General features: G+C 43.5%; 1 protein-coding gene across 2 annotated transcripts in view; it reads left to right on the top strand.

Annotated features, from left to right (window-relative positions):
- The window catches only part of nhej1 (nonhomologous end-joining factor 1), a 275,238-nt gene extending 261,960 nt beyond the window's left edge, over window positions 1-13,278 (top strand). For both annotated transcript variants that reach the window (XM_048599082.1, XM_048599083.1), the window contains exons 6-8: window positions 3,911-4,025; window positions 9,031-9,152; window positions 10,876-13,278. In XM_048599082.1, coding sequence (XP_048455039.1) covers window positions 3,911-4,025; window positions 9,031-9,152; window positions 10,876-10,971 — 333 coding nt within the window. In that variant the 3' untranslated portion in view covers window positions 10,972-13,278. The remainder of the gene's footprint in view (window positions 1-3,910; window positions 4,026-9,030; window positions 9,153-10,875) is intronic.
- The last annotated feature ends 9,547 nt before the right edge of the window (window positions 13,279-22,825 follow it).

Raw genomic sequence — 22,825 nt, 5'->3', positions numbered from 1 at the left:
CTGCCTCTTTGTAGGTTACGTGGAACAATCCCTCTTCCGTACCTCCACTGGCCCTAAACCCCACCTCTTCCTCCGTTACGTTGATGACTGTATCGGCGCCGCCTCGTGCTCCCACAAGGAGCTCGAACAGTTCATCCACTTCACCAACACCTTCCACCCCAACCTAAAGTTCACCTGGACCATCTCTAATATCTCTCTCTCCTTCCTGGACCTCTCTGTCTCCATCTCGGGCAACCACCTAGAAACCGATATCCATTTCAAGCCCACCGACTCCCACAACTACCTAGAATACACCTCCTCCCACCCACCTTCTTGCAAAAATGCCATCCCTTATTCCCAATTCCTTTGCCTCCACCGCATCTGCTCCCAGGATGAGGCATTCCACTCCCGTACATCTCAGATGTCCTCGCTTTTCAAGGACCGCAACTTCCCCCCCTCAGTGGTCGAGAACGCCCTAACCGTGTCTCCCACATTTCCCGCACCTCATCCCTCACATCCCGTCCCCGCAATAACAACCAAAAAAGAATCCCCCTCGTCCACACGTACCACCCCACCACCCTCCGGATCCAACGCATAATCCTCCGACACTTCCGCCATCTGCAATCCGACCCCACCACCAAAGACATCTTTCCCTCCCCACCCTTATCTGCTTTCCGGAGGGACCACTCTCTCTGTGACTCCCTTGTCCGCTCCGCACTCCCCTCCAGCCCCACCACACCCGGCACTTCTCCCTGCAACCGCAGGAAGTGCTACACCTGCCCCCATGCCTCCTCCCTCATCCCCATCCCTGGCCCCAAGAAGACTTTCCACATCAAGCAGATGTTCACCTCTACATCTGCCAATGTGGTATACTGTATCCGCTGTACCCATTGTGGCCTCCTCTACATTGGGGAAACCAAGCGGAGGCTCGGGGACCGCTTTGCAGAACACCTACGCTCAGTTCGCAATAAACAACTGCACCTCCCAGTCGCGAACCATTTCAAATCCCCCTCCCATTCCTCAGACAACATGTCCATCCTGGGCCTCCTGCAGTGCCACAACGATGCCACCCGAAGGTTGCAGGAACAGCAACTCATATTCCGCTTGGGAACCCTGCAGCCCAATGGTATCAATGTGGATTTCACAAGCTTCAAAATCTCTCCTCCCCCCACCGCATCCCAAAACCAGCCCAGCTCGTCCCCGCCTCCCTAACCTGTTCTTCCTCCCACCTATCCCCTCCTCCCACCTCCAGCCGCACCCCCATCTCCTACCTACTAACCTCATCCCACCCCCTTGACCTGTCCATCCTCTCTGGACTGACCTATCGCCTCCCTAACTCCCCACCTACACTCACCTTTACTGGCTCCATCCCCGCCTCTTCAATATGTCTGTTTCCTCTCCACCTATCTCCTCCTCTATCCGCCTCCCCCTCTCTCCCTATTTATTTCAGAACCCCCTCCCCCATTTCTGATGAAGGGTCTAGGCCCGAAACGTCAGCCTTTTTGCTCCTATGATGCTGCTTGGCCTGCTGTCTTCATCCAGCTCTGCACCTTGTTGTCTCTCATCATTTCCAACCTAATTTGTATCACATGCACATTTAGCTACCATGCCTTCACTCCCCTCATTGAAGTAATTGATGTAATTTGTCAAAAAGTGAAATTAGCTGAGGCCCCAGCACTGGCGCCTGTAGGACTCCTGTCATCACAACTTGCCAATCAAACAGGACTTTTGTCCAAGTGAAACAATTGATGCCATGCTTTCCATGGAAGCCAGTTCCAGTTCTGATGGGGAGCGTATGAAATGAAAAGGTAAAAGGAAGACAATAGAGAATTGTGAATCAGAGCTCATTGAAATTATCACATGGACATTTATACATGTTGAGTGTTTTCTGCAAACCAGCCAATCTTTTATCCATATCCGTCTATTATCCCCTACACCATGAGTTCCTAATTTGCAGAATGATGTTTTGTGGGCTCTTAATCCAGAGACCTAGGCAATGTTTTGGGGACAAAAATAGAAGTTGCTGGAAAAGCTCAGCAGGCCTGGCAGCATCACGCCATGGCAGATGGCGGAAGTTGAATTCAATACAAATATCTGAAATTAAGAGTCTAGTGATGACCATGAATCCGTTGTCGATTGTCAGAAAAACCCATCTGGTTCATTTGTCCTTTAGGGAAGGAAACTGCCATCCTTACCTGTTCTGGCCTACATGTGACTCCAGGCCCATAGCAATGTGGTTGACTCTTAAATGCCCTCTAGGGATGGGCAATAAATGCTGGCCTAGTGAGCAACGCCCTCATCCCGTGAATGAATGAAAAGAAAAACATGGCTGTGATTATGGAATAACTATTGAATTACAATAATGACAACATGCAACCGCCCATCTTGTTCACTAATGCCTTTTAGGAAGGGAAATTGTCACCCTTATCATAGTCTGATTTACATTTGATTTCATATCTGCCAAGGAGTGGTACACTGTTAGCTGTCCTCTGAAGTGGCCCTGCAAACCACTCTCACAAAGACAGAAAGTGCAGCAGAAACTCAGCAGGTCTGGCAGCATCTGTGGAGAGAGAAACCGAGTTAACATTTTGAATCTAGCCACCCTTCTTCAGAACTGAAGACGGGTCACTAGACTTGAAACGTTAACTCTGTTTTTCTCTCTACGGATGCTGTCAGACCTACTGAGTTTCTCCAGCTGTTTCTGTTTTGTTTCAGATCTCCAGCGTTCTGTAGCTGTTTGGTTTATTTTAGCGAGCCGCTCAGTTTGTATTCAAGAAGACAGCTCATTACCACTGCTTCGAAGGGATGGGAATAAATGCTGGACTTTCCACTCATACTCACATCCTATGAATAAGTATTTTGAAAATGTTGTGTGGAGCCAGTTTGTTTTGCAGCATTGTTGTGTTGTAAGTATACGAACATGTAAATTAGGGGTAGGCTATTCAACCTTACAGGCTTGCTCTGCCATTCACTAAGATCAGGACTAATCTGATTTGTGTTCTGACTTCCACACTGCCTTCCACCCACCCCCAATAACTGCAATGATAATCATCTGCCCCCTTTGTAAAAATATTCAATTACCCCATTTTTATTGCCTTCTCAGCTGGAGTTCTAAAGCTGCTCAAAAACAGAAGCTGCTGGAAAAGCTCAGCAGGTCTGGCAGCATCTATGAAGAAAAATCAGTGTTATCGTTTCGGGTCCGGTAACTCTTCCTCAGAACTTTACAGCATCTGCAGTTCTTTCGGTTTTTTTCTCTAAAGCCGCTCAACCATCTAAGAGAAAAAAAATTATCCCTCGTCTACATCCTAAAAGGGCAAATTCTAATTTTAAAACAGTGTCCCTACTTCTGGGCTCACCCGACGGAATAAACATTATATGTCCACTTTTTAATCTTTGTAAAATTCGAATTAATTCTCTGGATCCTTTCTGATACACGAATGACATTCTGAGGGTGAAAAGTTCTCCTAATCTTCTGGCTGAATGTTACAAATTCAGTCACTGTTGTTTCCCCAGGATTAACATCACAGTGCATTGTTAAAAGGAGACTGCTTCCTGCTCAGAATCACTTGTTTAGCACCTTCTCACCAACTGCAGGTTCCCCTCAAAAGCACAAACTGCCCTGACTTGAACCTACATAACTGTTCCTTTATTGTCACCAGCTCAAAGCCCTGGAAGTTCCTCCTCAGCCGCACTGTGGATGTACTAACTCCACGAGGACTGCATCATTTCAAAAGGGCAGCTTACCACTGTCTGCACAATTAGAGATGAGCGATAAATATTGGCCTTGCCACTGATGTCTACTTCTCACAAACAAATAAAAAGGAACATGAGGGGAGCCTGCAAGTGACCAATCAAAATTTACAATCAATGGTGGAAGCGATAGAATGACATTCCACTCTAACTTGTCGCCTTGTAATCTGTTTTGTTGCAGTGTCTGTCTGAGGCCATTAGCACGCAAGATGGGAGAGTGTTTAACTCTGAGCTCCAGACTCTCTACACAATGGTAACAGCAGCAAAGGGGAAGCGAAAAAGAGAACAAGACTCAGGTAGCTGCCTGCAATATATATATATATATCATGATTCAAAACCAAGTCCTGCTGAACTGATATACAGGACAGATGATCAGGATGAAAGGAATTGGCAGGGATAGGCAGTTAATCCTATGGCGCATGACACTGAATTTCCTCCCTAGTCACAACACTAATTGATATGAAGAACAATACACATATATTTTTGCTTACCCCTCTCACCTATCTCTCATTCCAGTGGTGTGTGCAACAATTTGCATCACGAATAGCATCTCTGCTGTGATAAAGAATTGCAAAATACTTCACAGGGCTGTAGCCAATCCAAACTTACTGCCAAGCTACAAAAGACTTAACAATGACAGGAGGCCAGACGCCTGGCCAAAGATCTAGTTTTTGAGGAGCACGTTTACGGTGAGAGAGGGAGAAGGGTAGAGGTGGAGAATTTCCTTTCTTCTTTCTGTCCTTTGGTTCCTGGCCCTTTCTTCCGCCCCAGATTCCTCCCATCTCTTCCCTTGCTGTCTGTGTTTTTCTTTCATCTCTCTTGCTCTTTATCAATTTCATTGGTTTCTTACTTCGAATGAAACGAGTGATGCCACACTTTCTATTAAAGTCAGTTCCAGTTATGATGGAGGATGTATGAAATGAAAAGAGAAGAAAACAGAGGAAGACATTGTTTGGAATGTGAATCAGAGCCCATGCAGAAAATTATCATTAGTACCCAAATTATAGAGGTTTATAAAATCATAAGGGGCATACATAAGGTGAATAGCCAAGGGCTTTCCCCCAGGATAGGTGAGTCCAAAACTAGAGGACATAGGTTTAACGTGAGAGAGTAAAGATTTAAGAGGGGCCTAAGGGCAACCTTTTTACCCAGAGCGGGGTGCGTGTATGGAATGAGTTGCATTGTACCTGATGCAGGTACAATTACAACAATTAAAAGACATTTGGCGAGGCACATGATTAGGAAAGGTTTAGAGGGACATGAGTGAAATGCAGGCAAGTGGGACTAGTTCAGTTTAGGAAATGTGATCAGCATGGATGAGTTGGGCTGAAGGGCCTGTTCTGTGCTGTATGACTCTAAGTGAGAAAGGCACCTGAGAAATCACATTATTTTCCCCTTTATTCTTTCATGGGATTTGGGTGTCACACTGAAAGCCAGCATTTGTTGCCCATCCCTTATTCCCATTGAACAAATGGCATGCCAGTCTCTTTCAGAGGATGTTTAAGTGTCAACCATGTTGCTGTGGGTCTGGAATCAACTGTGGGCCAGACCAGGTAAGAATAGGTAAGGATGGCAGATTTCCTTCCCTGAAGGGCCTTAATGTACCAGATGAGTGTATACAACAATCGACAGTGGTTACATGGTCACCATTGGGCTAGCTTTTCAGTTTCTTTGTTGAATTCAATTTACAGCATCTGTCATAAAGGTAAAGTCATCACAGTCCCACTTCCTCTTTAGAGAGAGGGGCGTCTGGTGGTGATTTAACCTGAGGGCTAACACGCCTCAGGTGAGGGAAGAGATTGAGAAGGAGAATCCTTGCTGATGTAGGAATTGAACCCACACTGTTGGCATCGTTCTGCATCACAAACCAGCTGTCCATGACCATATGCCATTGTAGGATTCAATGCCATGACCCCAGAATATTAACCTGGGGCTCCAGATTACCAGTCCTGTGAAATTACCATTGTGCCATTGCCTCCCATATTGCAATGCATTTAGTGTCAGGTGCATAATGGTGGCTGATTTCCTTCCCTAAGTGATGTAAGTGATTCAGATAGTTGTTGTAATTTTATACTCTTAACATTATATTCTAGACTGCTTAATTGAATTTAAATTCCACCAGTTACCATGGTGAGAATTGAACCTGTGCCCAGAGTACTGGACATGGGCCTCTCGATTACTAGTCCATTGATATTACCACTATGCCACCATGTCTCCATTAAGGCCGGAGGATGGGACCTGATATCAAAGTTCAGAAACTCGGGTGGTGAATTTTGGCTCTGCAGAAGGTTTAAGTTTGTTCAGAACGCTAAAGGAACCAGCCTTAGCATTGGGGCAAATGCAGTGTACAACACCCATGTCATAGTCAGAGAAGGAGTTAGTGACAGATCCACAGGTACAACCAGAACAAGTACACAGGACAGTTAATAGTATCAGAGGAACATAGAAGTTCCTAATAAAATGTGCAGAGAAAATCTGCATTTTTGATGCTGGAACAGAGAGATTGTATTGATCAGAAAATATTGGAACTACTGAAACATCATTCTCTAGGAAAGAGAAGGCTGAAGGGTCAGATGAGGACTTCCAAATTGTGGAAGAGTTTGATAGGGTTAGTTGTGAAGGTATTTTTCACTTGTGATGAAGACCAGAACGAGGGATCATAAATACAATATTATCATTACTGAGAGGATTGTAAATCTTTGGAGTTCTCTACCCCAGAGTATAGTGGAGACTCAGGCTTTCAGTCAAGGTTGATGCACTTTTGATTACCAGTGGCCCAAGAGTAATGGGTGAAAAGGCATTCAGCAATTTGATCAGCCATGATTATGTTGATGATGGAGCAGGCTTGACAGGCTGAATGACCTGTAGGAATCAGACAGGGAAATTAGGATAAACCTCTTTATCCAGAGACTAGTGAGGATATGGAAACTGCTACTACAGGAAGTGTTTGAGGTAAATAAGCACAAACACATTTAAGGATGTAGTGATTGGAACGAGGCCCAGGTAGATCTCATTGACTATGAGATCTTTGATTGGGATTGTTATCCTGAGCCAATCAGGGAGCCCTGGCTGACAGATATAAACAGGAGATTCAGAGTCTTCTCATTCTAGGGATTGGCTCTGAGCTGGCTGGTCAGAGTCCATGCACGGTGCATGGTAAATCAAGGGTGAGTTGTTGCCGAGATACTGGCCTCTGCACTGTTACTTCAAAGGGGAAGTGAACTAAATACGTGTGGGAGAAGCGAGTGGGATACAGTGATGGAATTGGATGAAAGTCAGATGAGAGAACATTCATTTGGAGCATAAGCACCAGCACAGAGCTGTTGGGAAATAGCCATTTTCTGTGCTGAATGTACTTTGTAACAGAAAAATGATAGTTTTCAGTTCTATCAACATTGTTACTTCTAATCCAAGATTAAATACTGAGCAGGCAGTGGGACAGCAGAGAATTGGAGACACAGTGGTAGAGAGGTAGAGTTGGGCTACTTCAATGTATAAGATAACCCAAAACTCAATTCCAATTTCAGCAAGATGAATGGAGACTTTGATGTTTTGTGAATTCCAATCAGTTGCAAATTCTTATGACAGACGGGAGTTGGTACCAAACTGTAGTATGTACAATCATCCTACCATTCCATAAGGTTGTAGTTGATCTGATTGTAACCTGAAATCCACATTCCCACCTACTCCCATTAACCTTTCACCCTCGTGCTTAACAAGAATCGATCTAGCTGTACCTTAAAATCATTAAACGATGCTGTATCCAACATCTTTTCAGAAAGAGCACTCCAAAGACTTACCCCTCTGTGGCATAAAAACAGTTAATTTCTGTTTTAAATTGACGACCCTTGATTTTTACACAGTAACCCATAGTTCTAGATTTTCCCACAAGCAAAACATCGTCTCCAAATCTACACCCGTCAGGATCTTCTGTTTCAATCAAGTTGCTTCTTACCCTTCTAAACTCCAGCAGATACAAGCCTAGCCTGTTCAACTTTTCAACCCATTCAAGGTGCTGGTCCAGTAGATCTGCTCAGAACTGCTTCTAACATATTTACATCTTCAAAACACAATCAATGATGGTGACCATAACAACTTCCATCGATTAATACACAAACTCATGTCCTTTGGGGAAGTAAATTTGCAGTCTTTACCCAGTCTGGCCTATATGTGACTCCAGACCCACAGCCATGTTGACTTTTCACTGTCCTGTAAAATGCCCTCAGTTCAAGAGTAATTAGGGATGGGCAATAAATGCTGGTGTTGACAGTGACACCCACATCCTGTGAAAGAATAAAGAAAAAAGGCTGTCTGTCATTTTCTTCTTTCCTGTTATTAATTCCTCAGGCTCATCCTACAAATGACCAATGTCCACTTTAGTTACTCTTTTTCACTAATCAGTAACCTGTTTTCCATTTCTCTCCAATTTTACTTTGATTGGGGAAAGGAGTATAAAATTGCTAAAACTGTATAAGGCACTTGTCTCAGACTATAGTGGAATTGTATGAATGTTTTAGGTCTTTTATCTAAACAGAGATATCCTGGCATTGGAGACAGTTCAGAGAAGGTTCACTGGGCTAATACCAGGTATGGAGGGACTGTCTCAGGAGTTTGAATAGGTTCAGTCTATACTCACTTCAGTTTAGAAGAATGAGGGGTGACCTTGTTAAAACATACAAGATTCTCAGTGGGTAGATGAAGAAAGGTTGTTTCCCCTGGTGGGACCAGAGGGCATCAACTCAGAATAAGGGGTTTCTTAATTATTATTTCTTAAATATTATTTCTTAATTATTTTAGACAGAGATGAGGAGGAATTTCTTCCCTCAGAGGTAAGTGAATCTGTGCAATTCTTTACCTCAGTATGTTATTGAGGCTGAGCCATTAAATATATTCAAGGCTGAGATAGACAGATTGTTAATCAGGAAGGGAACCAAGGGTTATGGGGAAAAGGCAGGAAAGTGAGGTTGAGAATTATCAGAACAGCCATGATCTCATTGAACAGCAGAGCAGACTCAGTGGGCTAAATAGCCTATATCTGCTATTCCCTCTTAACGGTCTGATGGTTATAGACACACAAGTGCAAGCAGACAGACACTGAAACACACACAATGATTCGTATCCCTATTCTGTCGTTGATAAGCGCAGGCACAAAAATCTCATAACCTTACTGTAAAGCATAAATGGACAAAACATGGACACTTGGATCAGTTGTGTGGTTTATTTTCTGAATGCATGAAGAGCTGGTTATGTATTATTCTTGAGGTTACCCCATTCAATTGCAGCATGTCTTCATCTTTTCAGAAGGGGAGGATGGTAAGAATCCTCAATCTAGTCTCGGAGAAGTACAAAATATAACTTCAGCTGAAACAAAGCAAGAAGTTGTCACGCCAAATCCTGAAGGGAGTTCAAAAGTAAAAAAACAGGTAGGTGAACAATTTGGGAGCTGTTTGACTGATAGCCTACCTATCATCTTTAGTATTCATTAAACAACACCATGAGCATTCAAAATCTTGGAAATCCCTTCCTAAGGGTGCTGTGGATGTCCTGTCACTACATGGATTGCAGTTGTCCAAGAAGGCAAAGATTTAACATGAGAGGGGAATAATATAAAAGGGACCTAAAGGGCAACTTTTTCATGCAGAGGGTGCTGCAAATGTGGAATGAGCAGCTAGAGACATGGTAGAGGCTGGTACAGTTACAATATTTAAACAGTACCTGGATGTGTACGTGAACTGGAAGGGTTTGGAGGGATATGGGCCAAATGCTGGCAAAAGGGACTAGATTAATTTAGGACATCTGGTCAGCATGGACGAGTTGGACCGAAGGGGCTGTTTCTGCGCTGTACAACTCTTATGACTTTATAAGGTATCGCACCACTATCTTGTCATGGGCCCTTAGGAATGTGCAATAAATGCTGACGTTGCAACAATACACATAGCTCAAGAATGAAATTTAAAATATACTGCATAATACATTTTGCAACAAAAACAGAAATTGCCATTACTAAAGAAGGGTTCCGTCCCGAAACGTCAACTTTCCTGCTCCTCTGATGCTGCCTGGCCCGCTGTGCTCCCCCAGCTCCACGCTGTGTTATCTCTGACTCCAGCATCGGCAGTTCTTACTATCTCTGAATTGCTGGAGAAACTTTGCAGTTCTGGCAGCATTTGTGGAGAGAAAGCAGAGTTAATGTTTCAGATCCAGTGACGTTGTTCAGAACACTACAACGAGGTTAACTTTGCACGAGATATACCAAAGCATGTTATATGAGGTTTCGAACAATCTACCATTATTTCCAAGTTATGCAGCAAATTTCAACAAAAATGGTGCTGATTCTGTGGAAAGCGAAACTTAACCATTGACAAGTTGAGATCTAATAAGAAATACTGGCAATTAATAGTTAATCATCCCACCAATTTCATCCAGTGGCAAATAGCAATAATTATTGATTCAGTAAGTGAGAAAGATTAAGGAGGTTGATGAATTTTTTTTTTCCCTATTCATTTGTGGGGTGTGGGCGTCGCTGGCTGGCCAGCATTTCTTGCCCATCCCTAGTTGCCCTTGAGAAGGTGGCGGTGAGCTGCATACTTGAACCGCTGCAGTCCTCCTGCTGTGGGTTGATCCACAATGCTATTAGGGAGGGAATTCCAGGATTGTGACCCAGCGACAGTGAAGGAACGGCGATATATTTCCAAGTCAGAATGGTGAGTGGCTTGGAGGGGAACTTGCAGGGGGTGGTGTTCCCATGTATCTGCTGCCCTTGTCCTTCTAGATGGAAGTGGTCGTGGGTTTGGAAGGTGCTGTTTGAGGATCTTTGGTGAATTTCTGCAGTGCATCTTGTAGACCGTACACACTGCTGCTACTGAGCGACGGTGGTGGAGGGAGTGGATGTTTGTGGATGTAGTGCCAATCAAACGGGCTGCTTTGTCCTGGATGGTGTCAAGCTTCTTGAGTGTTGTTGGAGCTGCACTCATCCAGGCAATATAGTAGGATAATGATCAAGATTAGCCAAACCAAATGGATTGAATGGCCTCTTCCTGTTTGAGCGTCACAAAATAGTGACAGGATTTGGCATGAGAAAGGAGAATAAAGGAAAATCATAGAAGATGTTCACTTCTGTGCTAATCTCTTCTCCCTGTTATATTTCAGGCATCCAACAGTCTGCGCACTTCAGCAGCCCGAAGAAATTTTGTTCTTTCCACCACAAAGCAGAAGAAAAAGAAAAGCAAAGGAATTTTTAGTTAATTTTAAAACTGATAATGCTGTTTTTTTAAGTAGAAAGAGGTGCTTGCCTTCACCACTCCCTTTCTATCTGCTCTCCCACTTCCCCGTCCCACCCTTTTATCACAGAAAGAGGCCATGATAGTCATGCAGTGGATGGTGTCAGCAGCATTTTTATACAATTTGTGAAGCTTCCATCCTCTTCCCTACATCGAAGTCTGTTCAAAGGCAACTTGCAAGAGGTCGAGAACTATAGCAACAGTTCACGTTGCAGCTCAAACTTTACCAAACTGTCTGAGGTTCCCAAAATTTGATGGCAACTTAAATTTTATACTTAAATACTTAAGTATACTAAATACTTAAATTTAAATCCCAGAGGTGTCCAACTCTTTCTAATCCCAGGAACTGAGTCTCTACAAAAGATCCCCTTTAAATATGGAGTCATGAACTGTGCCAAAATTATTAGACTTATCTGTTCCATCGACTACAGGAGTATACTTGCATGATGATGTTTGCCATCGTAGTTGTTTTCAAAGGACAACTGTTGGAGGCTGGTTGATTTAATTTTCAATTTACGGTAATAACCCCACCAGGAGAACAGGAATTACTTTAAATTCCAAGGTGGCAAAATTGTAATACAAAGTACAGGAGGATTTGAGGAGTAGGGAGCTGGATGACTATTGCTTCCATTACTCTGTAAACTGTGACTGAGATAGACTTGCTAACAGGCTCAGTTTTCCCTTTCAGTGCCCTACTTAAGGTGAAACTCTAGCAAGCAGGTCACCTTACCTTCCCCAGCAATTTACCAACCATTCAGGATGTGAACTAAGTGCCTGTGATTAGCCTGTAATTTTATTCAGAATAACCCTGATATCAAAGGATCAGTCTAACTACATGTCTGCCCTTATCTCTATTTAACTTTTAACTTTGCTTCTCTTTCTCCGCTCCTGTCCTCCATCCATCTCCTCTTCTCTCGGTTTCTTCATCTCGCTCATTTCTCATTCCATTCTCTTTCTCTTCACTTCTTTATTCCGTTTTATTCTCTTTCCTCTTAGATTTCTAGCTTTGCTACTTGATTTTTCATCTCACTCTTTTTTTTCTTCTTGTTATTTATTTCTCTCTCATCATTCGATTCTCATTTGTCTCTTTACATTTTCCTATTGTCTCTCGTTTGTCTTTTGCTTCTCTACACCACTGTCCATTCATTCTCTTTCCATCCTTCCTTTTCCAACTCTTCGCTTTTCGTCAGTCTCACATCTCCACCTGTCCATTTTCATCTCTTTCACTTCTTGTTCTTGGACCTATTTTGTTCCTCTGCACCTCTCCTTTGCTGTCCTGTTTCTTTCTGTCTCTCGGTCTCTTTCTCCTCCACCCTTTCCAGTGCATCTCTCTTCTCTTACCCAGATATACTATAACCATTTAAAGCAACCAAATTTTTAAAAAAATGATGGCTACAAAACTTTTATTACTTTTATTAAACTGTATATAAATGTATATGTATTGTCATGTTGGCAACTTTGGTAATAATCAGACTGGCAGGACCTCCTTTAGAACTTGTCAGTCAGACTGATGCAAGAACTTTATAATATGTTTTAGAAGATAATCAACTTTTATTAAACTCCCACTTGGTTCGGAAGTTGCAGGCACTTTTTAATTTCAGAACCTGCTAATCACTGTTTCTTCATTAGCAATTTTTTCCTCTTTCCCTCACCCACCCTCATCTCTCTGTTTCTAACCCAGTTTAGACATCAAAATTTATAGGTTCGGTACATTATTCCAAATTTAAATTAAATAGTTGCAAATTACCACTATACCAACAAAAGTAACTACTTTGTCTAATTAATTAAAGACTCCTCAAGAATCCCTACTCGGGAGCAACAGATGGTATGAATTTGACCAGCAACTGCTATCTACTTCATTTTGTACGGGGCTGATTTTACGTTTAATAGGAAACACTGAAAGCTGATTGTGATGACAAAAATCTCAACTGGAATTTGGTTTCAGACTCCTTTGCTTTTTAAATGACTTAACTATTGCTGCATGCACAATAATTGCCTCTATTCTTTATATCAAGATTTTTCCACTTCCCTTTTCTCCCCTTCCCCTTAAACTGGGTGCTATCATAGTGGAATGATGTGTGAATTGCTTGAGCTCTCTGCCTTTGATGTCCCTTTTCCATTTTAAAGATTGGCAGAGTGTGAAAAATCCTGCTGCCATAACATTGTGTAAATACGTCCTTAAACTAAATGTTGCTTTTACAAATCTTGCTTTTACTCCTTTTTTAAAAAAAAGCTGAACACCAAAATAAAGATTATTTTTAATTCACAAAAATGCTGGTCCTTTTTGTTTAGGTATATGTGTTTATTTATTTTTTTAATTTTCCTATGCCAACCAAAAACCCTTTGAGTTTAATATTATGTTTCCAATTTTTTCAGAATGGTTCTACATCAACCACGAAACGTTATGCTGTTTCCCACAAATTCAGCCTGTATCCTCGTTGCTTGCACTGTGTTGTTGACTATCAGGTATCTATCTAGGATTCAGCAGCAAATGTATGAAGAAGAGAGCTGAAGTAAGTTAAAGTAGTTGGTGGGGGCGTGGGTTTTGGTCCCCAATTTCTGACACTGCCAAAACCAAGAGAACAGGATGTAAGGCACAGGTCAGAGTTGCCCTTCTGTCTGGCCTCCAAGCATCAGAGCTCAAAAGAAAACCACCCACCCTACCACAACAGCTTGGTATCATCTCTGTGGTTTAGCCAACAGGCATTTGCCCAATTAGTACCAATTACTGCAAGAAGCCAGAGGCATTCCACTGGGAGTTGGAGACCATCCACACCGAGGACTTCAGCTGTCAAAGGGCGGAGATGGACATCCCCACTCCATGTTGTCTAAATTGGATTCAGTCCCAGAGGTGTTAACACACTGTTCCATTCCATTCTCCAGGGAACCTTTCATTTCTATGAATGCGGCAGCCTGTTACTTCTGTTCTAACAGATGAGCTGTGTTATCATTGTTAGTTTTGGACTCTTCCCACTGGCTGTATGCAGTAGGATACTTGGCCATATACGTTCTGATGGTCTCACCTATAACGCCTGTGCTTAGTCAGTGGTGGGAACTCTTGAATTTGATCCAGCAAAATGAATTTGGAAGGAGAGAGAGAAAGAAATAAGAAGTCAGCCAGAGTTCCCACTCTTAAACAGTACCAAAGACTTTTTCTGCCAGAAGGTGCTACGAGCAGATCAAAACAATAAGCATACCCAGCAGCATCTACAATCGAGCCGTACGTAGAAAGAAACTGCATTTTTATCACCTTCGCACCAACATTTGTTTTTCAAGTCTAGTTGCTGTCGTGATGTGGAAATGCAGCAACCAATTTAAGCACAGAAGGCTGCCACAAATAGCAATAAAATCAAGGGAATCAAGGGTTACGGGGAGAAAGCAGGAGAATGGGGCTGAGGAACTTATTAGCCATGATTGAATGGTGGAACAGACTTGATGGGCCGAATGGCCAAATTTCTGCTCCTAGGTAAATGGTCTAAGTTGTTTAAGTCAAGTTATTTGAGTGACTAATATCGGCCAGGACATGGAGCAGGGGAAAGCTTTTCTTTAAAATATCAATCAGGGATCTTTTATGTTCTGCCTGAAAGAGAAGGCAGGACATCGGTTTAATGTCTCATACAAAAGGGAACATGTTCAAAAGTGTACCACGACTGCACTGAAGTGTCAGCCCAGGTTATTTGCTTAGTGCTTCCTTCCGATTCAAAAACAAGAATGAAGCACAGTTGCCAAGCTTTGGTCAAAGCCCATATGGAATACTGCAGTGAGTTGTGGTCCTGCACCCTTGGAAGTATATATCGGCCTTGGAGATTCATTAGAACGACAACAGTCAAAAAGGCTTGAATCACATAGACAGGTTGCAGAAGTCTAATAAGTCCCTTGAGTTTAGAAGGTTGAGTGTTGATGACTGAGGTGTTTAAAACAGTAAAAGGATTTGAGGGAACAAGGTGTAGAGCTGGCTGAACACAGCAAGCCAAGCAGCATCAGAGGAGCAGGAAGGCTGACGTTTCGGGCCCAGACCCTTCTTCAGACCCTTTTTTTTCTGAAGAAGGGTCTAGACCCGAAACTTCAGCCTTCCTGCTCCTCTGATGCTGCTTGGCCTGCTGTGTTCATCCAGCTCTACACCTTGTTATCTCAGATTCTCCAGCATCTGCAGTTCCTACTATCTCTGAAAGGATTTGAGGGGGTTGGATACAGAGGAATTACTTCCTCGGATGAGAGAGTCAAAACAGAGGAGATTTCATGAACATTTTTGTCACATTAAGGGTAAAAGATAAGACCCTGCTCCACATACTCCCTCCAAACTGGCCCCACATCATCCAAAAGCACTGTGGGAAATTTGAAGAGATTTGTAATTGAAAACCAAACTGCCAAATTTATGTTACCATCTGGCTAGAAACCAGTAATATTTTAAAGTGAGAGACCCCAAGTATTAATTACTAAGAGAATAAAGCCACAACATTCTATTGTTTTGAACAAACAGCAATAAACTTTACTGTACAAAGGTAATGCAAGCTACTATACACTGCTAATATATTATGCATGCATACATACATATACCTTTGTATTCTAACATGCAATTAGAATTAAGTGGAAGTAAATACAAACAAACTGTGGTTGAACACCCCACAGAACACATCAAATAGCAAATATGCACAAGACAGATTCCTCAGTAACTACCCTTACCCCTTATCCTAACATTAGTGACACCGGGTTATTAAGTATCGATAAACTGTACGAGGAATTCCAGCTCTTCACCATTGAAGCCCTTGTTTCAGGATCCTCCGAAACATTATTCTATGATGGATTGGCTCAAATGATTGTTCCTATTATGGTGGTTCACTCTCCCAGTTGGGACTCGTTCCACTGTATTCTCGAGACTGCCCTTCATTTATTCTCAGGCACAATTTCTGCATTTTACAAATGCCTGCCTTCAAACCAAAGCTACCCCTCCAAGCTCTAATCTTACTCATCTGCATGATGCACATTCTGCTGGCTGTAGGATTTCTTCACTCTCACTGCACTGAGCTATTAACGACACATGGCTTCTACCGAGCCCCTACACTTCTCAGGGTTTCTCCTGAGCCCTAATCTCAACATCTCGCTGCACCCTCCAGCTCTCAGACTGTTCCTGAATCCTCATGTTCAGAGCATGCTACAGCAGCACCTTTTCAGAACAGAGCCTTTTGTCTTTGCTGACTGACCAGTGGTAGCGTCTGCCTGTATCCAACTAAGAAACTGAGTGTTCAGTAAAAACCGAAAGAACTGCAGATGCTGTAAATCAGAAACAAAAGCAGAAATTACTGGAAAAGCTCAGCAGGTCTGACAGCATCTGTGCAGAGAAATCAGAGTTAACATTTCGGCTTGAGTGACCCTTCCGCAGAACTCAAGGTCTATATCTGTGTACGGACACGGAATATAATCCAGTGGGCAACAAGTGTACATGGGCAAGGGTATTGAGGATTACAGAACCAAAGATGGAGTTAAGATCCAAATCAACAATAGTCTAATTGGTGAAACATGGTTGAGGAGTTGAATAACGTGTTCCTATGTTTAAACCCCACCGCAGAGATTTCAGTTTATAATCTGGCCTCATGCTCCAGCGCTGCGCTGACAGAGTGCTGTATTGTTGGACGTGCTGTCTTTCAGAAACGAAACTCAACTGAGTCCTCAGCTCTTAATTAGAATGAACTTCCTGAGGAAGTGGTAGATGTGGGTACAAGTACAATATTTAAAAGACGTTTGGATAAGTACATGAATATGAAAGGTTTGGAGGCATATGGGCCAGGAGCTGGCAAGTGGGACTAGTTCAGTTTGGGATTGTGTTTGGCATGGACTGGTTGGATCGAAGGGTCTGTTTCTGTGCTGTTTAACTCTACGACATAAAAATCCCCAATGCGTTATTTCAAAGGGAAGTGTGACAGTTCTCCTGGCCAATATTTATGCATCAGCCAACATTACTAAAACAAATAATCTGATTGGTACCTCGTTGCTTTTTGTGGAATCATGCTGTACACAAATTGAAATGTTTCGTACACTGCAACAGTGACCACACTTCAAATATCCAGTCTGTGTTTGCAAAGTGCGTTAGACATAATCGACCAATCCGCCCCTCCCCATACCCTCAGCCAAGATCATTGAAGGCGGCAGGAGCTTGCATGACTTTCTGTTGAACTGACTGTAACAAAGCTGTCATCCTCATATTGATTAGGCTTGACAACACAATGGCTTGACCCATCTTTGAATCCCAAACAATCGCACCCAGCAGAGCACACATTCAGGACACCCTGGAGCCGAGGTAGACTGCACTATCTCTGTCTTCATCCAATGCAAATCCCAGCTCAAAAGGAGATTCACTATCTACAAATTTATCAGTGACTTTTCATGAGATTATGATAAATCTCAGAACTTTTGGAGACTCAGTAATGGTCAAAGGGAATAGGTCCTGCAATATGACAGGACTTTGTTCGACAGCTAAAAAGAAGAGAATCCTTCACCATTCCTGTACTTTAATCTTTAACTTGCAAGATAAACAGAAATAATTCATTACTCCAAGATCGTTGATGGTTAGTTGTCCACGCTCTTCACCTTTAGAAAGCAAAGAGTCAGTGTTTTTTCCCTTGACTTTGGTAACATTTCCATCTCTGAGATCAAGCATTACAAAAGCAGTATTAATTTATTAATTTGAGTCAGATCATCACAGCAGCATCTAGCCTTCGGTATGTTGGGAATACCCAACCTTGCTTAACTCTCATATGAATATCTGACTTGACACTAAGGGAGAGAATGCAAACGGTCTGCAGGGTAACCTACTGAGCAGAAGTGATGACTTTGTTTGATTGTTGTACTCCCACCTTCAGGGTCAAAGGTTATGTGGTCAAGCAACACTTTCACTTTGAGCTGCTGGATGTAGGTGCAGTGCTGAGGGAGTGTCCTGTTTACCAGAAAGCAGTGTCAGCTTTTGGGACAAGACGTTAAATGTAAGACCCTTGTCAGTTCAAATTGGTGTAAAGTATCTCATAGCTCTATTTAAAGAAAAGCAGTCACGTTTTCACACAGTGCCTGAATGGTGATTACTCGTCAGTCAAAAATAGCAAACTCCATGAAGCATTCACTGTTCAAATAGAACAAAACATGGACAATATCCAGATTCCTGAGGGGTGACATTATAGAGATTTATAAAATCGCAACTGGCATGGATGGGGTGAATAGTCAAGATTTTATTTCCCCAGGGTTGGGCAGTCCAAAACTAGAGGGCATAGGTTTAAGGTGAGGGGGGCAAGATTTAAACGGGACCTAAGGGGCAATGTTTCCACACAGAGGGTGGTGTGTGTACGGAATGAGTTGCCAGAGGAAGTGGTGGAAGCTGGTACAATTACAACATTTAAAAGGCGCCTGGATGGGTATACAAATGGGAAGGGTTTACAGAGATATGGGCCAGATGCTGGCAACTGGGACTAGATTAATTTAGAATATCTGGTTGACATGGATGCATTGGACAGAAGACTCTGCTTTCGTGCTGTACATCTCTGTGACTCTAAGTAACATTCACACCACACACGTGCCAGGTAATGACCATCTCCAACAAAAAAGAATCTAATCATCACTCCTTGGCATTCAATGACATTACTATCAGCAATAATCCTGCCATATCTCTCCTTCCAGACCACAATGATTCCTTCCCCCACTGGGAATGCCCCATCTCTGAAATCTATTGAGATTAACAATGCTGCTGACTGTAATACCTTGTGTTATCACTCTTACTGACTGTTCGGGTAGGGGAGAGGCGGGGATGGGGAGTGACAAACACTGCAATGTGACAACAGAGCCAAGGGGGCTACATTATGAGATGAGTGGAAATCTGGAACTCTTCCCACTCCCCCTCTACCAACTCCACTACAAAAAAGTGCTATTGCAAGTGAAGGTTTCAGGACTGAAGTGGTAAGATTATCATTTGCTAAGTGAACAAGGAAAAGGCCATTTAGCTTCAACATTAAGTGACATCATGACATACTTGGGACTCATCACCACATCATTAACAGTTATGCAACTAAATTGTGTGGGGGTGGAATTAAGAAATCACCCAGTGAATGGTAGAACAGGTTCAAGGGGCTGAATGGCCTCCTCTAATACCTACAAGTCCAGCAGCAGTGCATCAGCAGTGTGGTTTACTCCTAGTTTGATTTTCCGTTGAGGTGATTAGAAAAGGACAATTGGATGGTGTGTATTTGATAGCAGGCTGATGTGCATCTAGCAGCAACTCAGTCAGGAACTGCAAGCCCTGAGCTCCAGTGAAGGCTCAGTGCCATGGAGTGAGCAGCTGAAAAGAGTCCGAATCGAGCAAAATTCCATCTCCAGCACTGCCCTACTCCCCACTCAATGTGTAAAAGCAAGAATCGAAGTAGACGACTTAATGACTGAAGCAAAATAACAGTAACCTTTTCATAAGAAACCTGAAACTGTGGAGCCTCTACATAACACTGCCTTTTCATGCAAAACAAGTCGAGAGAACTTGTTGTATATGGCTTCTGTATTAGGGATTTAGCCATAAAAAGCATTGCATCAAAGGCCTACAGTGAAATGATACCCTACTTTTTCAATCAAATACAGTAAAATCTGGTGAATAAGCCATGCTATCTTCGTTCTGTTAATACCTTCGAAATATATGGGGATTCATCCTATGAGCTGACTTGATTTACAGGCAACTGTTAAATTGAGATCTTCCAACAAAATTGCTGGAATTTGATGCTGAATCATTTGCCACTTATGCTGTTTGGCACCTAAGTAACCCTATATTGTAGCTTCACCAGTTGACACCTCATCTTCGGGTATGCCTGGTGTTGCTCCTGGCATGTCCTCCTGCACTCTCCATTGAACCAGGGTCGATCTATTGGCTTGACAGTAATGGTGGTGTGGGGGATATTCCTGGCTATGAGATTGTAGATTGTGATTGATTCTGCTGTTGCTGATGACCCACAGCGCTTCATGGATTCCTCATTGGTAGATCTGTTTGAAGTCTGTCCCATTTTGCACCATGGTAGTACCACACAACACAATGTGAAGACAGGGCATTGTCCCATCAAGGACAGTGCGGTGGTCACTCTTGCTGATACTGTCGTGGACAAATACATCTGCGGCAGGCAGATTTGTAAGGATGAGGTTAACTATGTTTCCTCATAGTTGGTTCCCTCAAGACCTGCTGCAGACCCTGGCTAGTAACTGTATCCTTTAGAACACTGCATAGTGGTTTGATACAACTGAGTGGTTTGCTGGGCCATTTCAGAGGGCAGTTACGTGACAACCGTTGTGGGCCTGGAGTCGCATGTAGGCCAGACCAGACCAGGCCCTAAAGGACATTAGTGACTATAACAATTGGCAATTATCACATGGTCGTTATTAGGTTAGCTTTTTAACTTTTTTTACCTGGATCACAGGGACTACAGCAGTACAGGAAGGCAGCTCACTGCCTCATTCTGAAGGGAAATGAGGGACAGGCATGTTGGTTTAGCCAGCAGCACCTACATCGAGTGATTGAATGAAAATATGCTTTTTAAATGCAAGTTACTATCCTCCTCAAATGCTTCTAATTTTTGCACCAACAGTTCTTGCTAGCTTCCCCCACCCCCCAGAATCTCCACCCCACACACTCGCGCCCTAAAGCTATTCCTTTCCCATTTGCTCGGTGGTATTAGCACATCTCCAACAATGCCTTCTCTTCGTTGAAATTCAACCCCTTAATGATGTCTCCCTTGGTCCTTCTCAGCTTCATCACAATCAGACCATCAGCTAAAAGATCATAGAATCCCTACAGTGTGGGGGTAGGCCTTTCAGCCCATTGACTCCGCACCAACCCTCTGAAGGATGTCCCACCCAGATCCACCCCCACTACCTTATCCCTGAATTTCCCATGGCTAATTCACCTGGCCTGCTTGTCTTTGGACTGTGGAAGGAACCAGGGCACCCAGAGGAAACCTGTCCAAACATGGGGAGAACGTGCAAACTCCATACAGATAGTCACCCAAGGATGGAATTGAACCCAGGTCCCTTGTGCTGTGAGGCAGTAGTGCTAACCACTGAACCACCGCGCCACCCCAAAGCATTAACTTCTGCCTCAATATTCATACAAACATGTGTTCTTACAGACCATGAGCAGGCCATTCAGTGCTTCAAATCTGCTCTGCCATTCAATATAATCGTGGCTAATCTGTTTGTGATCCAAATGCCACATTCCCATCTATCACCAATAACCTTTTCTCTCTCACCTGACAAGTATTTATCTGCTGCCGCCTTAAATATATTCAGTGACCTACCTCCACTGTCTTCTCAGGCAGAGTTCCAGGGTTGTACAACCCGCTCAGAGAATAAGTTTCCCTTTGTCTCTGTCTAAAAGGGCTACTCCTAGTTTTAAAACAGTTTTTCGTAGTTCTGGTCTCACTGACATCCTTTTCACATCCACCTTGTAAAGGTCTTTCAGGTTTATACAAACTTCAATTGAATCACACCTCACTGTTCTGAACTCAAATGAAAACTAGTCCAGCCTGTCCAATATCTCCCTAGTGTACAGTACTCCCTGTACAGCTACAACAGTGTTGCCAAATTCCGCACGAATGTCATCTACAAGTTTGCTGACAACACCATCATAGTGGGACGGATATCTAACAGCAACGAGTCAAAGTACAGAACGGTTTGGCGACATGGTGAAATGAAAACAACCTGTCTCTCAGCGTCGGCAAAACTAAAGAACTAATCATCAACTTCAGAAAGAAAGGAGGAGAACACGCCCCCATCTACATCAACAGAACTGAGGTTGAGAGGATGAAGAGCATCAAGTTCCCCGGAGTGACAATAACTGACAACCTGTCCTGGACTTCCAACATAAATGCGACAGTCAAGAAGGCACAACAATGCCTCTTCTTCCTCAGGCAGCTCAGGAAATTTGCCATGTCCATAGGGACACTCACCCTCTTCTACAGATGCACCATTGAAAGCATACTGTCCGGGTGCATAACGGCCTGGTATGGCAACTGCTCTGCCCAGGACTGTAAGAAACTACAGAAGGTGGTGTGCACAGGCCAGACCATCATGGAAGCCAACCTTTCATCCATGGACTCCATTTACACGGCTCGCTGCTGCGGAAAGGCTGCGGGAAGTGCACCCAACTCCAGCTCCTCGGAAACCGTGTTAGGGAACTGGAGCTGGAGCTGGATGAACTTCGGATCATTCGGGAGGCTGAGGGGGTAATTGAGAGGAGTTACAGGGAGGTAGTCACACCTCAGGTACAGGAAAAAAGTAGATGCGTTACAGTCAGGGGACGGAAAGGGAACAGGCAGACAGTGCAGGGATCCCCTGTGGCCATTCCCCTCAAAAACAAGTATACCGTTTTGGATACTGTTGAGGGGGATGACTTACCAGGGGTAAGCCATGGGGTACAGGTCCCTGGCACAGAGTCTGTCCCTGTTGCTCAGAAGGGAAGGGGGGAGAGGAGGAGAGCATTAGTCATTGGGGACTCCATAGTTAGGGGGACAGATAGGAGATTCTGTGGGAACGAGAGAGACTCGCGGTTGGTGTGTTGCCTCCCAGGTGCCAGGGTCCGTGATGTCTCGGATCGTGTTTTCGGGATCCTTAAGGGGGAGGGGGAGCAGCCCCAAGTCGTGGTCCACATAGGCACCAACAACATAGGTAGGAAAAGGGATGGGGATATAAGGCAGAAATTCAAGGAGCTAAGGTGGAAGCTTAGAGCTAGAACAAACAGAGTTGTTATCTCTGGTTTGTTACCCGTGCCACGTGCTAGCGAGGCGAGGAATAGGGAGAGAGAGCAGTTG

The sequence above is a fragment of the Rhincodon typus genome, chromosome 7, assembly GCF_021869965.1.
Source record: "Rhincodon typus isolate 14 chromosome 7, sRhiTyp1.1, whole genome shotgun sequence".
Lineage (NCBI taxonomy): Eukaryota > Metazoa > Chordata > Chondrichthyes > Orectolobiformes > Rhincodontidae > Rhincodon > Rhincodon typus.
Note: the sequence above shows the minus strand (reverse complement) of the source record. Positions and strands in the feature narration are given on the sequence as shown.